Raw genomic sequence first — 12,786 nt, 5'->3', positions numbered from 1 at the left:
TTTCAAGATAATGGGCAAAAAGAATTCAATTCCTCTGAATCTGCTCATTTGCATTTTCCTGAAATTATTTGTTCTGTTTGTGCTTTATGAGGCCTTTAGCTGAACATGATAGTTGGGTGAGAGGATCAGAATGAATTGTTGCCACAGCAACAGAAGTTAAGAGCTTTGCAAGAGAAATGTTTTAATTGTAGATGCCTGATTTGCTGCAAGACTCAGTACTTGATTAAAGCCATGATTTGGGGGTTACTTAAGCATGTATCTTTCTACCATCCCATAGGGAATAAACTGGACATTCCTTGTTCACCATGTCCACCTGCAGTTCGTTAGAGAGCAGAGTATTCACATGCCACACCACAAGCTCCCCACAATGACATAACTCCATTCAGAGACTGGCGTGACTGGGCTGGGTTTTCCCCCCTTCGGCTCTTGTATCACTAAGAATCTGGCAGCCAGTTCCGTCCTGACAGAGTTTACTGCATATATTGGTGGGTTCTTGTCCATAGTGCATCTGCTTTAAGAATTAACGAAAGCAGTGTCAGGACATTAAGGTAAGCGCTGTTTTAACTATAGCACTGGGGCTGCTGACTGTTTGGGACGGTGTTTATTGTAAAAGGAACAGAAAAGATTCCAGAGCAACTTTGCCAATTGCTATTTAACAGCAAGTCTACAGTTTTGAGCATTTACTTTCACATTTTGCTTAACATACTTTCCATGATTTATGGGGCTTGAGATAAATTTTATACAGTATATACTATGTTGCTTGGCAAAGGAAATTAAAGAAATTTCAAGATGGAATGAGGTGAAGACATATGGCAGTTGAAATGTTTGTTATTTTATGTTAATTAGTTATATATGTTAGTATTGTTAGAACCTAATTCTGGAGCAAAGGCCATTTCAACCAATATTCAAAATATTTTGCCATATGTATATTGTTATAATTTGTTATAATTTACAATAAACATTTTATGTTAAACAATGTAAGCCAAAGGACTTAGACTGTCTTATGGATTACTTATTTCTATTTTGTTAATTTTAAAAGATTTGCTTTTTGGATATACATCTTAAGGAGCATGTTTTAAAGAAATTCTGGGAAACATTTACTTTTTGAAAAAAATGCATTTCCTCCAGAGCCACAGGTATTTGAAAAAACTGGGGGGAGAGTAAAATGCCTCCTTTCTTCAGTGGAGTCATTATATGGTCGCAAACTCTCTTTGAATTCAGAACCCTTGTTTTGACTCTGCTAAAGAATATGTAACCATTTTTTCATTAAATTCAATACTCATATCATAGTTACCCTGACTATTTTGGTGTGTACTCAGTTCTAAATAAGGTGAAGCTTAGTAATGAAGCAAGACAAATCTTTACAACATTAACATACTATAACATAAAGAATTCTATAATTACATTAGCACTCTGTAATTGTTCTCATGGCCAAGTCCTGTCAACTAAATTAAATGCCTCCATCATAATCTTAGGGAATAATTTACTAAGAATCTGCCTACTTGTTACATTATGTCAGCTATCAGAGTGATTCTAACAACTTTTTTGTGTCTCATCTGCTAAAATAAAGTGCCTTATAATTCCAAGTTAAGACAAAGATGTCTAAAATTCTTGCCTCCTGATCCTAAACTACCGAGATCCAAAAGCTTGTACCATATTTCTCACAGGAAGATAAATTGTTTTATGACATCTACTGGAATGTGGATCCTGCTTCACATTAATGATTTTCCTTCCCAAGTTATCAATTTCTCATCCATAACTCTTCACTCTATAAAAGTCCAACTTATATCCTATTTCCTTCTATCTGACCTTGTATTTCCCCAAGCAACTGAAATATATTTTACTGAGCCTCACCTTAGAAATATATTCACATGGGAAGATAACTGCTGTAAATTGTTTTTAATTTATATTTTCAATTTTATCCTTTCCTACATGACTCCTAATGCCACTGTTAAATACTGAATTTCCTCCATTCCACCCTCTCCCACTCCCATTCTGTGAGAACACTAAAATCTAGATGCATGAACCATGCCTTCTTAAATTTTGGCATGAAGAAGGTAGAGAACTCTTATATTACTGAAAGGAAATCTTTAATTCAAAACTTGGAAAAGAATCTTTCTTTGCTTGTTGGTTGTTTTTCTATGCTTAAAACTTTTTAGAATTTGTGACATTTCCTTGATTAATAAGCATTAGTTTTACTGAAAAGAATATACTAGAGACTAATTTGAGAAGACAGTTTGGGAATGTGCCTAAAAATTTGGCATGTTAAACAAAAGTTGAAATAATTTGCACACACATCTCCATCAAGAATTCTGTTCCTCTTCCTCAGAATCAACAACAAAAAACACCCCAAATATTTTTAAGGGACTATCCTCCCCCTTTACACACACACATAAGAACTGCTTTCCTCCAGGCAAAAACCATAGATTGCCTTTGTTCTAAGAAGGGTCTTCCTAATGAGACATTTTAATGATGTTGAATGGTAGGGTAGAGGATACAGTTTACAATCATCTTATTTTCATTTCTTCTGGTTCTGAAGGGTACTCTGAAGCCCTATTCTAACATGGTGGTCAATGGGCACCACCTAGAAACCTCTTGTAGGAAGGCATTTAATTAATGAAGGACCTGGAGAGACTGACTGGAACAATTTGGTCTGGCTGGCCCAGAAGGGGGCGCATGTGTATGCAATCTGACCTGAAACCTGCTTACCACCCCACAAGTTGTACACAGAATAATCTTATCCTCATACTTCAATAAAAATTAAAGAGACATTATAAGATGTATGAAAAAGCATTATGAAGTAATAAAATACACATTTGCTAATGCATTTAAGGTTGCAACAGAATACCTTTCTCCTGAAAGTATATTATGTTATAATAATGTATGTTTCCACTTTATTTAGGGTTCAAAGCATTTGCCAAAAATGAATCTAGGTGTGTTTACTCTCCTCTTGGTATTAATCGGTGGTGTCAGCAGCTACTACTACGAGGATTATGACTTCCCCCTGTCAATTTACGGGCGATCATCACCAAACTGTGCACCAGAATGTAATTGCCCTGAAAGCTATCCAACTGCCATGTATTGTGATGAATTGAAACTGAAGAGTGTGCCAATGGTGCCTCCTGGAATCAAATACCTTTATCTCAGAAATAACCAGATTGACCATATTGATGAAAAGGCCTTTGAAAATGTAACTGATCTGCAGTGGCTCATTCTAGATCATAACCTTCTAGAAAATTCCAAGATAAAAGGAAGAATTTTCTCTAGGCTGAAACAACTGAAGAAACTGCATATAAATTATAACAACCTGACCGAGTCTGTGGGCCCTCTTCCCAAGTCGCTGGTGGATCTGCAGCTTACTCACAACAAGATCAACAGGCTGGGCTCCTTTGATGGACTGGTGAACCTGACCTTCATACACCTTCAGCACAACCAACTGAAAGAGGAGGCTGTTTCAGTTGCTTTTAAAGGTCTTAAGTCACTCGAGTACCTTGACTTGAGCTTCAATCAGATTACCAAACTGCCTTCTGGTCTCCCAGTATCTCTTCTAACTCTCTACCTGGACAACAATAAGATCAGCAACATCCCTGATGAGTACTTCAAGCGTTTCCCTGCACTTCAGTATCTGCGTTTATCCCACAATGATCTGGCGGATAGTGGGGTACCGGGAAATTCTTTTAATGTATCATCCCTGCTCGAGCTGGATCTCTCCTATAATAAACTTAAAAACATACCAACTGTCAATGAAAACCTTGAAAACTATTACCTGGAGGTCAATGAACTTGAAAGTAAGTAGAAAGCTGTGTGCCTGTGTTTAATTGTTGTTTTCTCAAATTCTTAAATGGCTGAGCAACAAAGATTGTCCTAGCTCCATTTGCAAAAGAAAAAGAACAGAAAAAAACGAATTAAAATGCCAACAAAATATCCCTCTAATTCAAATCTAGAAGAAGTCTAGCTCAGCTTTTTTCCAAAACTTGGCTTTTCTTGGGAGTGTCTGAATAAGAAACCATTAAGATCATAGAATTTAAGGACTAACTTGTTCCAATTTAATATTCTGGGAAAATTAATCCTACTGTGTTATCTCTGATACTCATCTGTTATTTGACCCCTTCATGACTTAGATTTATGTCCTACTTCTATTTCTTGTCAAGACGTAGCTGAGGCAGGAACAAACAAGTCCTGAAGAGACACAGCTAGCAAAAGCTTTCACACCTTCCTCCGCCTGCCTCCAGGGCAGCCCGTGTGCGCTCAGGGTCTTCTCTGACGTCTTTACGTGGGGCTCAGCATATCACTCTGCTATTATGGCCTGTCCTCTGTCTCTGTTATCCCTGTTAAGGTGTGTGTGGTCCCATAATGTTCCTAGGAAGATGGTGAGGAAGACTATGAGGGGATGAATGTGATAAGGGTTTAGAACATTTTTTTAATAGTATTACGAAGCTGTTTTTCTTCCTCACACTCTTTCCCCTCATTTGATTTTTTCCAGCGTTCCTTCTTCTCTCTTGCTGCCACAGTTTATTTTTCATTTACCTACTGGGTGGGAGTTTGACTTGATCCACTAGGGCTGTTTATGCACCTCTCTGGTTTTCTGGGACATTTTTCAGTTTCGGCTGCACACATTCAGGTGGGAAATTGACAATCATCATTCCCCACCTTATTCTTTAACAGAAGTCAGCAGAAGAGAAAATTTACAGTTCAGGGGATAAGCTTTTAAAATGAAAAATCAGGTGGGAAACACTGATTCATATATAAAACAATTATACCTGAAAAATAATCTATTGAAATTGAGTGGCTTTATACCATAAAAGTTTGTTTCCTTGTCATAGTGGATAAGGATAATAACATTCTTATCAGAAAAAAATTAAGTGTACCTTATTAATATGATACTTTGTAATTCTGCAGCTGTTTCATGTAACGCCTAGCAGGGAGGGGTGTGTTCTCATGAAGGAGACCAGGATTGCCAGAAATGCCACATGTTCTTTCTTGCTTCTGGAAAGCCTCTTGCCATATAATAATACACAGTCAAGCTATCAGAACTGAACCATTACAGTTGTTTCCAGTGGAAAATATACTATGTGGCAGCATATGATCCCACATTATAAACATTTGTGGTTAGTAGGAAGGGTACTCAGACAGTCCAAAGTGCTAATAGGATTTAAGATGTTTGAGGGCTGAAGTTCCTCCTCCTTGCAGCCACTACCTTCTACTTTGAGACAAGAAAGAGGAGAGACAGAGATTCAGGAGCATTTGGAAGTTAAGGGCCTATGTTCATTGTATAAGTAAAAGAAGAAAGAGCCAATGTAGATGAGAAAGGTGGTCTATGGGGAAATGCCAATAACTGCTCAGTGCCAAGCTGAGATTGAAACCACACAGCACATGTGGTCCTTTGTAGTTACTTTTCTTCCTTATCCTTAACATTTAGGTATATATACATTTCAGGTATTTGGGTCATTTGCATGTCTGTCTTCAGCTTAGTTCATTTTGTCACATAATAAATACGCTTACCAATTGTCCACATTCTCCTAACATAAAAAGAGCCCTTTAATGTTTCTCTAATATTAGAAAATAGGTAGCCAAAAACTATTTCTCCTATTTCAAACTTGCAACTTTTAGCATTAGCCTAATCAGAGATTTTCCTAATGTAAATCAATTTGGGGCAGAGAACAAAATTTAAAAGACACCACTTTAAATATAAAGGACAAAATTTAAAGCACTGGTGAAGTGCTTTATATACCTTAATTTAATTGTCATGCAAATAGCATGATGGATATGTTATATCTAACAAGAAGATCAATTGGTAAATTGATCAATCAGATGGTAAATTACAGAGATAGAGTACTAATATAGGCATAAGCCCATGCATTTTTCCACTGTCCCATACTTTCTCACAGGGAGGTACCATAAGAAAGATCCCTGGAATGAGATGAGTTATTTAAGACAGCGTCTTAGAGGGAAGGAGTACAGTGTGCTTGGGATTCCACTGAAGTCCTTGTTAATTAGAGTTTGAGAATGAAAGAAAATAGCAAGACAAAGGACCAGATAAAGTGAATCTGAAATATACGTTGGCAAACATAGTTTCTGTGTGTACACATAGGCCATGCAATCTAGTAACTGTCAGTTTTCATTAAAAACTAAATCAGTTTTCATTTGTGGCTGCTTTTTAACTACAAAAGAAAAGGACATAGGCTTGATGGTTTTCCATGATTTGGTTTTTCACTTTGAAATTTTGAGTTATTGTCAGGGTATGTGCTTGTTGGAAAACACTTTAGAAGTCATCTAGTCAACTTCTCTTATTTTAACATGCAAAAACCCAAGGATACTTATACTGGTGAGATTGTTCATTCAATAGCACCTATCTTGGATTTCTTCAGGCGACACTAAAAATTTCAAGAGTGCTTAGATAATATGACATGCTAAGTAAATGTATTGCTCTAAAATGAAGTATTTCTTAATCAAGAATTTGTAATAAATAAGTTCTGTTTTTTGGAAACTTCCCTTGGATGTCTTAATCTACCACAGGTATTCCTGACCAAATATTGCTGTGTCATTTGGATGACTGAAGTATTAGTTTTATCTATCTAAATTCAAATATATGTCAAATTAGTAGGGAGAAGTATGGATTTGAGGGTGTACTAACAATAACCAAAAAATTGATTAAAGATTTCCATTCTTTAATTTCCAGAATTTGATGTAAAGAGCTTCTGTAAGATCCTGGGACCATTATCCTACTCCAAGATCAAGCATTTGCGCCTGGATGGCAATCGTCTCACCCAGACCAGCCTGCCACCTGATATGTATGAGTGTCTACGTGTAGCCAATGAAATCACCGTTAATTAACATCTACCAATTCTGACTGTATCTTGGAGCAACATCTCATGTTTATGTATTTTTGTGTGTCAGTTTCCACGGTATTCATTTTCTGTTGCTGTTTTTTTACTTCCATGAATTTAAATTCTTAGGGAAAATGTTTTGTAAACATTTTGCAACTTTTTTAAAAAGAAAAGATGAAAGGCAGGCCTATATCATCACAAGAACAGATACATACACACATATACAACAAACTTAATGCTTTATTTGTACATTTAGTGTTTTCTACATCTCTACTGTCAAATTATGTGCAAAGCCTTTTACTCACTGCATAGAAATCAGCCAAGTTTGGTAATTCCTAAATCTTAACTTAATGTGCCAAAAAAGCATGGAATACATACATATGGATATTTACTGTCTTAAACCAATTCTCTCAGTGTTCATGTTTCAGATTTAAATGTTCAAATCTATTTAGCTGAAAAATAGGCAGTAAATTCGAGACCAATGATTTTGCAGAATACTAGACAAGATTTATGAAGCTACATATGCTTAAAGAAGTATTTTTAGTAATAAGAATTTATATAGTTACCTAGTGAAACATTTCTTTCCTAGAATTACTTTTCACTCTAAGTCATGTGTATGTTTCTTTTTAATTATTTGCATGTTATGTTTAACAAGCTAAGAGCAAAATAAAACATAGCAAATTGCATTACTGTGTTTGACTTCTTATGAAATTAATCTTTCATATAATTTTAGAATTATACATTAGAATTCAAAAAATATTTCCAGCCTATAATATTTAACTTAAATAGACTTTTCCACCAAATAAATTGTCTGCTTCTAGCATCTACTTGCAAAGAGTTTTTAAATGTATCTTACAGGATGTACTTGAAAGTGTGCAGATCCCCATTTCAGTTTATTGTGGTAGGGAAGCCATGGGAGCTTGGATTCACCACCCCCAAGCAATTCTCTGGGCACCAACTGGTCGTACAGTTCAACTCAATTCTGACAGCATTAGATTACACAGGTTAAGGGTTCAGTCCTAAAAAACTGCTACCTACCATATTTCAGATGCCAGTTGTAAGTTAAGGTTCTTACCTCTACTTCTGACCAACTGGCTAAAAATCAGTGGTTCCCTAGGCCCCTTCCTTAGGTTTCATTAACTTGCCAAAGTGGTTCATAGAACTCAGGGAAACCCTTTAACATCAGTAGATCACCAATTTATTATAAACCAGGTGCAAGAGATGTATAAGCCAGTGCATGGGGAAAGGGTACTGAGCTTCCATGCTGTCTCCTAGTGAGCTACTCTCCCCAAATTTCTGCATGTTCACCAAGTTGGAGTTCTCCAAACCCTGTTCCTTTGGGTTTTTTTGGAGGTTTCATTACACAGGCATGATTGACTGAATCGTTGCCCATTGACAATAGGGTCAATCTTAAACCTCTCCACTACCTGGAGGTCATGAGAGGGACTGAAAATTGCAACCCTCTAGTCACATGATTGGTTCCCATGTCTTTGTTACCTAAGGGATTTTCAAATTGCCTCAGTAACAAAATAGAAGACACTTTTATTGCTCTTATCACAGGGAATTCCAAAGGTTTTAAAAGCTGTGAACGAAGAACCATGGAAACAGACCAGATATATATGATGTATATATGTGCATATGTGCATATATATTATAAATCCCAGTATCAGAGAGCTTAAGTCTCACAACTTGCTTAGCTCTTTGCCACTATTCCCATCCTTATTGCTTTTTTTACTGATTCATATGCAATGATATTTTATTAAATAAGAAACTGCTATATGACCTTAGCAATCACTGTTTGAGTAAGCAAACATAGTGGGTAACAACCAGGATTGAACATGTTGAATATATTTAAACGTTTCTGAAAATGAGTTAAAAAAATCAATTTATCTTGAAGCCAATACATTTGTAACAAAGGGTTAATTAAAGTTTATAATTCAGTAATAGCAGCTTTCAGCTTTCTATAGCATAGATACCCATAATTCTATACAATGGGAAATAGGAGGACATATAATTAATAAAAAATAACTTCTACTTAAGCTAATTAACAATAAAGTGTATGTTTGGAGCCAACTGTTGTACGCAGATATACTCATATGAGTGCATATATATTATCAAATGCATCTGAAACAAAGGAAGCATCTCTCTAAAGCATAATATGTTTTAACAGAACATTTTTAGTGAGTTCTATCTTATGGTAAAATGGTCAGTCATCAAAGGACCATTATCAGTTAAGACTGAATTGAATGGCAGGTGTGTAAGACATGTATTTTATTAGGTATACTGTGCATTTTTTATTATTGTGTCTTTCCTACATAAAAATAAGTTCTTTAAGCTGTTCTCAGGCCATTTCTTGATACGAACTTAGGATCTCTTTTCTCCCAATAAAACTATAATATAGAAGAAATAAAAATAAATTTTCCTATTATAAAAATTCCCTATCTATAAACACTCACCATCAATCCTTTGCAACCTCCTCTCAAGTAGGCATTAGAGAAAGTGCCATAAATTCTCTTTTAGAAAGAATATTATAGACTTAAAGGAGCTTTGTTTCTGTATCATTTAGGGCAAACATCTTGTCAGCTGATAGCCTACATCTTTAAAATCCTTTGATTTATCTCTCTATCCAAAGTTGTATGTTATTCTTAACCCTAAAAAGCAAAAATAGAACTTTTAAAACAGAAATCCTCTTTGCAGTTAACGTTGGTGGACAAGGACCAGATTAAACCAAGTGAGAGCTTCTTGTGGGAGCATCTGGGGAAGGAAGGCACGGCTGAGACCCTGTGTTGGGGAAGTTCAGCTCTCTGGAGGCCAGACCCCGCCTCCCCAGGGCAGAGCTGCAGAACTGAAGCTTCTTGCTGGCTCCTTCACTCACGGTGACAGTCTTGGGGACGAAAGGATATTATAGATACATCCCCACCACTCCCACACCAATTACAATAGTGTTTTTCAACAAATCAAGTGCATACTCAGCATATTGAAATGCTTTTTTAAATACAGATGACTAGATACAATGCTCAGATACACAGACCCAGCTATGCAATGCAGGATTCCACATTTTTAAAGAATATCTATGGTTATTCTTATACTGGTGGTCAGCAATACATGTCTTTCCAAACACTTACACTATGATTAAGCCTTTGAAATCCCAAAAGGTTACATAATGGAAGAGTCTTTTTCTCTAGGGAAGCAGTAGTGTAAGAAGCATGTTGTTTGCAATATGTATACATAAGAATAAATATTAACTTTCCTGTATTCTAATTTACTTAAATGCCCTTACCCTCCCTGTCTTCATCAGTAAGCAAAGAGTAAAAATGCTAACCTGATGATTTCTTGAAACAATTCTGCCACTTCTGCCTACACTCCTTTCTCTCCAGAGTGCATCAAATGGTTCTCTGTTGAGAGATCTGGTTAAGGATTTACTTTGATTAGATTTTCAGAAGCTCCCCCACCCCCAGGGGAAATGGTCCCCAACAGGAAGAATTTAAAACAGGAGATTCCCTTAATTTGATTCTGACAATGATCTGATTGTGTATCCTTCTGGATAAACCATCCTGCTGCTGGACAATCTTGTGGGAGGCCTCTCCTGCAGACTTGGTGAAACCTTAACCCAGACGGGGGAGGGAGGGCTCTTGACTCTGGGAAAGAATTTGAGAACAGGTTGAACAAGTGCAGGTAAGAAAGGAATTCATTAGAGTGAAAGCAGTAGCATGTCAGAGCTGCACAGGGCCAGGAAAAGTGGCTCTTTTGCTTGTGCAGCAGTGCAGGCAGTGGGGAGCAAGGAGGAGAAGAGGGAGAAAAACGAAGATCATTAAACTACTTGGTTATGGCAAATCCCTTGCCAACTCCTAAAGCCAGGGTCGCCTGCTAACCAATGTCCACTTGATCTGTACAGCATGGGAACTGTGTCCCTATCATCTCAAGATTTGGGGGAGCCACAGAGCACTGGATGGAGTGAATTTGTGTTCTGAGAATTTCCCAAAGGAAAGGACCCTTTTAGGCAAGCTGCTAAAGAACACGATCAAATGGCTGCAGTTCCATGTAGGTTGCCCAGGCAGTGGGGATGTGCAATCCCCTGCCTACTCAGAGGTTCCTGGAGCTGCTTCCCTGCTTGTTGGAAATAAAACAGGGAGAGTGAAAAGAATTGTGCTAAAGACTAGGTTGAATGAAATAATAAAAGGACAAAGACACTCATGGCCAGTGATGGATGTCAGTGAGTTCTTGTTATTTCCTGAAAAAGGATGCAGAGACAAGAGAAATGGGCTTAAGAAACGAGAAAGTTTTATTTAAAAGAGCAGCACACACTCAGATGGGAGTGTGGGAGATCAGAGAGGAGGCACACCTACGGGTTTATGGTTTGGGGTTTTATATGGCTTTTTGGGTAGGGATTGGTACAAGGCATGATATATCGAGGTGGTTAAGAATTCCTTTGAAGTTTTGTCTTAAGAATAAAGTTATTTAGGTGACTGTGTTGATCCAGATCTCTGCATTCTTGATCCACATAGGTTCATTTGCACTCTGGAGGTCCATCTGTCCTGGTTGTAATGCTACCTAAATGATCAAGGATCCTGGAAGAAGGGAGAACAGCACAGAGGCTAACTTAAAGAATAAGCTAAGCCCTAGATTTACAATGGCATGACCATTATCCCATGTCCCTGCTCTATCTTAACCTCATGCATAGATTAAAACAATTCTGCATAATTTCTTTCCTAACATTTATTCACTGGAAACTTAACTATAGACCTAGATTTTGGGAGAAAAAAGAAAAATGAGAAATGTCCCTCTATTCTCATTATCTCCCTTGGAAAATCAGAGCTAGGTTGTGCCTTTATGGTGAAGGAGAACTATGATGTACTCCAACTTTGAGGTTTGTGAGGAATTACAATGCCCTGATAAGTACAAAAAAATGCAGATGGATTATAGACCACTAAGTGAACCAGAGGAATGTTGATTTCATAGTTAAAAGTTTTCCAAGTGGTAATAGCTGTTTTCAGAAGTACTGGAAAGTGTAAAAGGTTGGTTTTACAAAAGATGGTGAAGTTTTTTCCTTGTGATCTTTTAAGTTTTGGGTTCCATTTTTTTCTATAGCTGTAATTTTATCATAATGATGGCCTTAGGTTTTTCTCTGGTTACAGTTTGCAACCGTCATAAATACTTGCTTAACATTTTACTCACAAGTAAAAGAAAATGTTCATTTGATTTAAATTGAACTCAGAGCAACTTTACTACCAGTGTAATATAATAAAATAATATCATTATAAAAGTTAAAGATTTTATAAATACATACAGTAAACAGGAATACATTTTTTAAATATCTAGCTAGTTTTGTTTACTTATTCACTCATGGATGCAATAGATTTTGTTTCCTAATAAGTTATAAGAAGTTGAACTATCACATATGTAGACACTTAGGCAAAATAAAATGAGTGAGTTGCTGAGCATGTTGAACTCACTTTGATAGCACTGAGATCTCACTTTTTGCTGTGTAACAACTCCTCTTTCACACTTGGTTGTTCCAAGAGTATCACCTACATGTGTGTGTTGTCTAAAGTGTACCTGCTGTTCTATAGAAGAGAATGCATACCATATTTTAAAAACATTCACAAGGCTTAAGAACTTTACCTATGAATTGTATCTCAAATAAACTCCTATTTCTAATGCCACTACTTTTTTAAGATTAGCACAATTTTCATCTAGATTTCTGAAGTATCCCATTTTGCCTAACTTCATCATCCACAATGTTACCAGAGGAAGTTATTTGATATATGCACCTGGCCCTTTATTATTTACTTGCTTAAAACTATTCAATGATGCACCATCATTTTTAGGATATGATCCATCCTCTTCAATGTAGCATACAAGGCACCCCAGGATCTCTAAGTGCTTTGCAATCTGGTCCCTAGTTACCTCTAGAGACTCATCTCTTACTAGGCCTTGCCAGGTCCCACCATGTACCATA

General features: G+C 36.7%; 1 protein-coding gene across 1 annotated transcript; it reads left to right on the top strand.

Annotated features, from left to right (window-relative positions):
- Positions 1-390: 390 nt before the first annotated feature.
- Positions 391-7,513, top strand: LUM (lumican). The gene is made up of 3 exons (XM_017651379.3): positions 391-548; positions 2,903-3,788; positions 6,680-7,513. Exons 2-3 carry the CDS (start codon positions 2,924-2,926, stop codon positions 6,832-6,834), a joined length of 1,020 nt encoding a protein of 339 aa, XP_017506868.1. The 5' UTR covers positions 391-548; positions 2,903-2,923; the 3' UTR covers positions 6,835-7,513.
- Positions 7,514-12,786: the final 5,273 nt, after the last annotated feature.

Source organism: Manis javanica, chromosome 10 (genome assembly GCF_040802235.1).
Source record: "Manis javanica isolate MJ-LG chromosome 10, MJ_LKY, whole genome shotgun sequence".
In the NCBI taxonomy this organism is placed as follows: Eukaryota; Metazoa; Chordata; class Mammalia; order Pholidota; family Manidae; genus Manis; species Manis javanica.
The sequence above is the reverse complement of the archived record's forward strand: the minus strand, read 5'-3'. Positions and strand labels throughout refer to the sequence as shown.

Bases quoted from the DNA above. Each gene is read 5' to 3' on its own strand.
- LUM (XM_017651379.3), top strand. From the start codon at position 2,924: ATGAATCTAGGTGTGTTTACTCTCCTCTTGGTATTAATCGGTGGTGTC. The intron at 3,789-6,679 runs GTAAGTAGAAAG...TTTAATTTCCAG, and splicing joins GGAGGTCAATGAACTTGAAA to AATTTGATGTAAAGAGCTTC.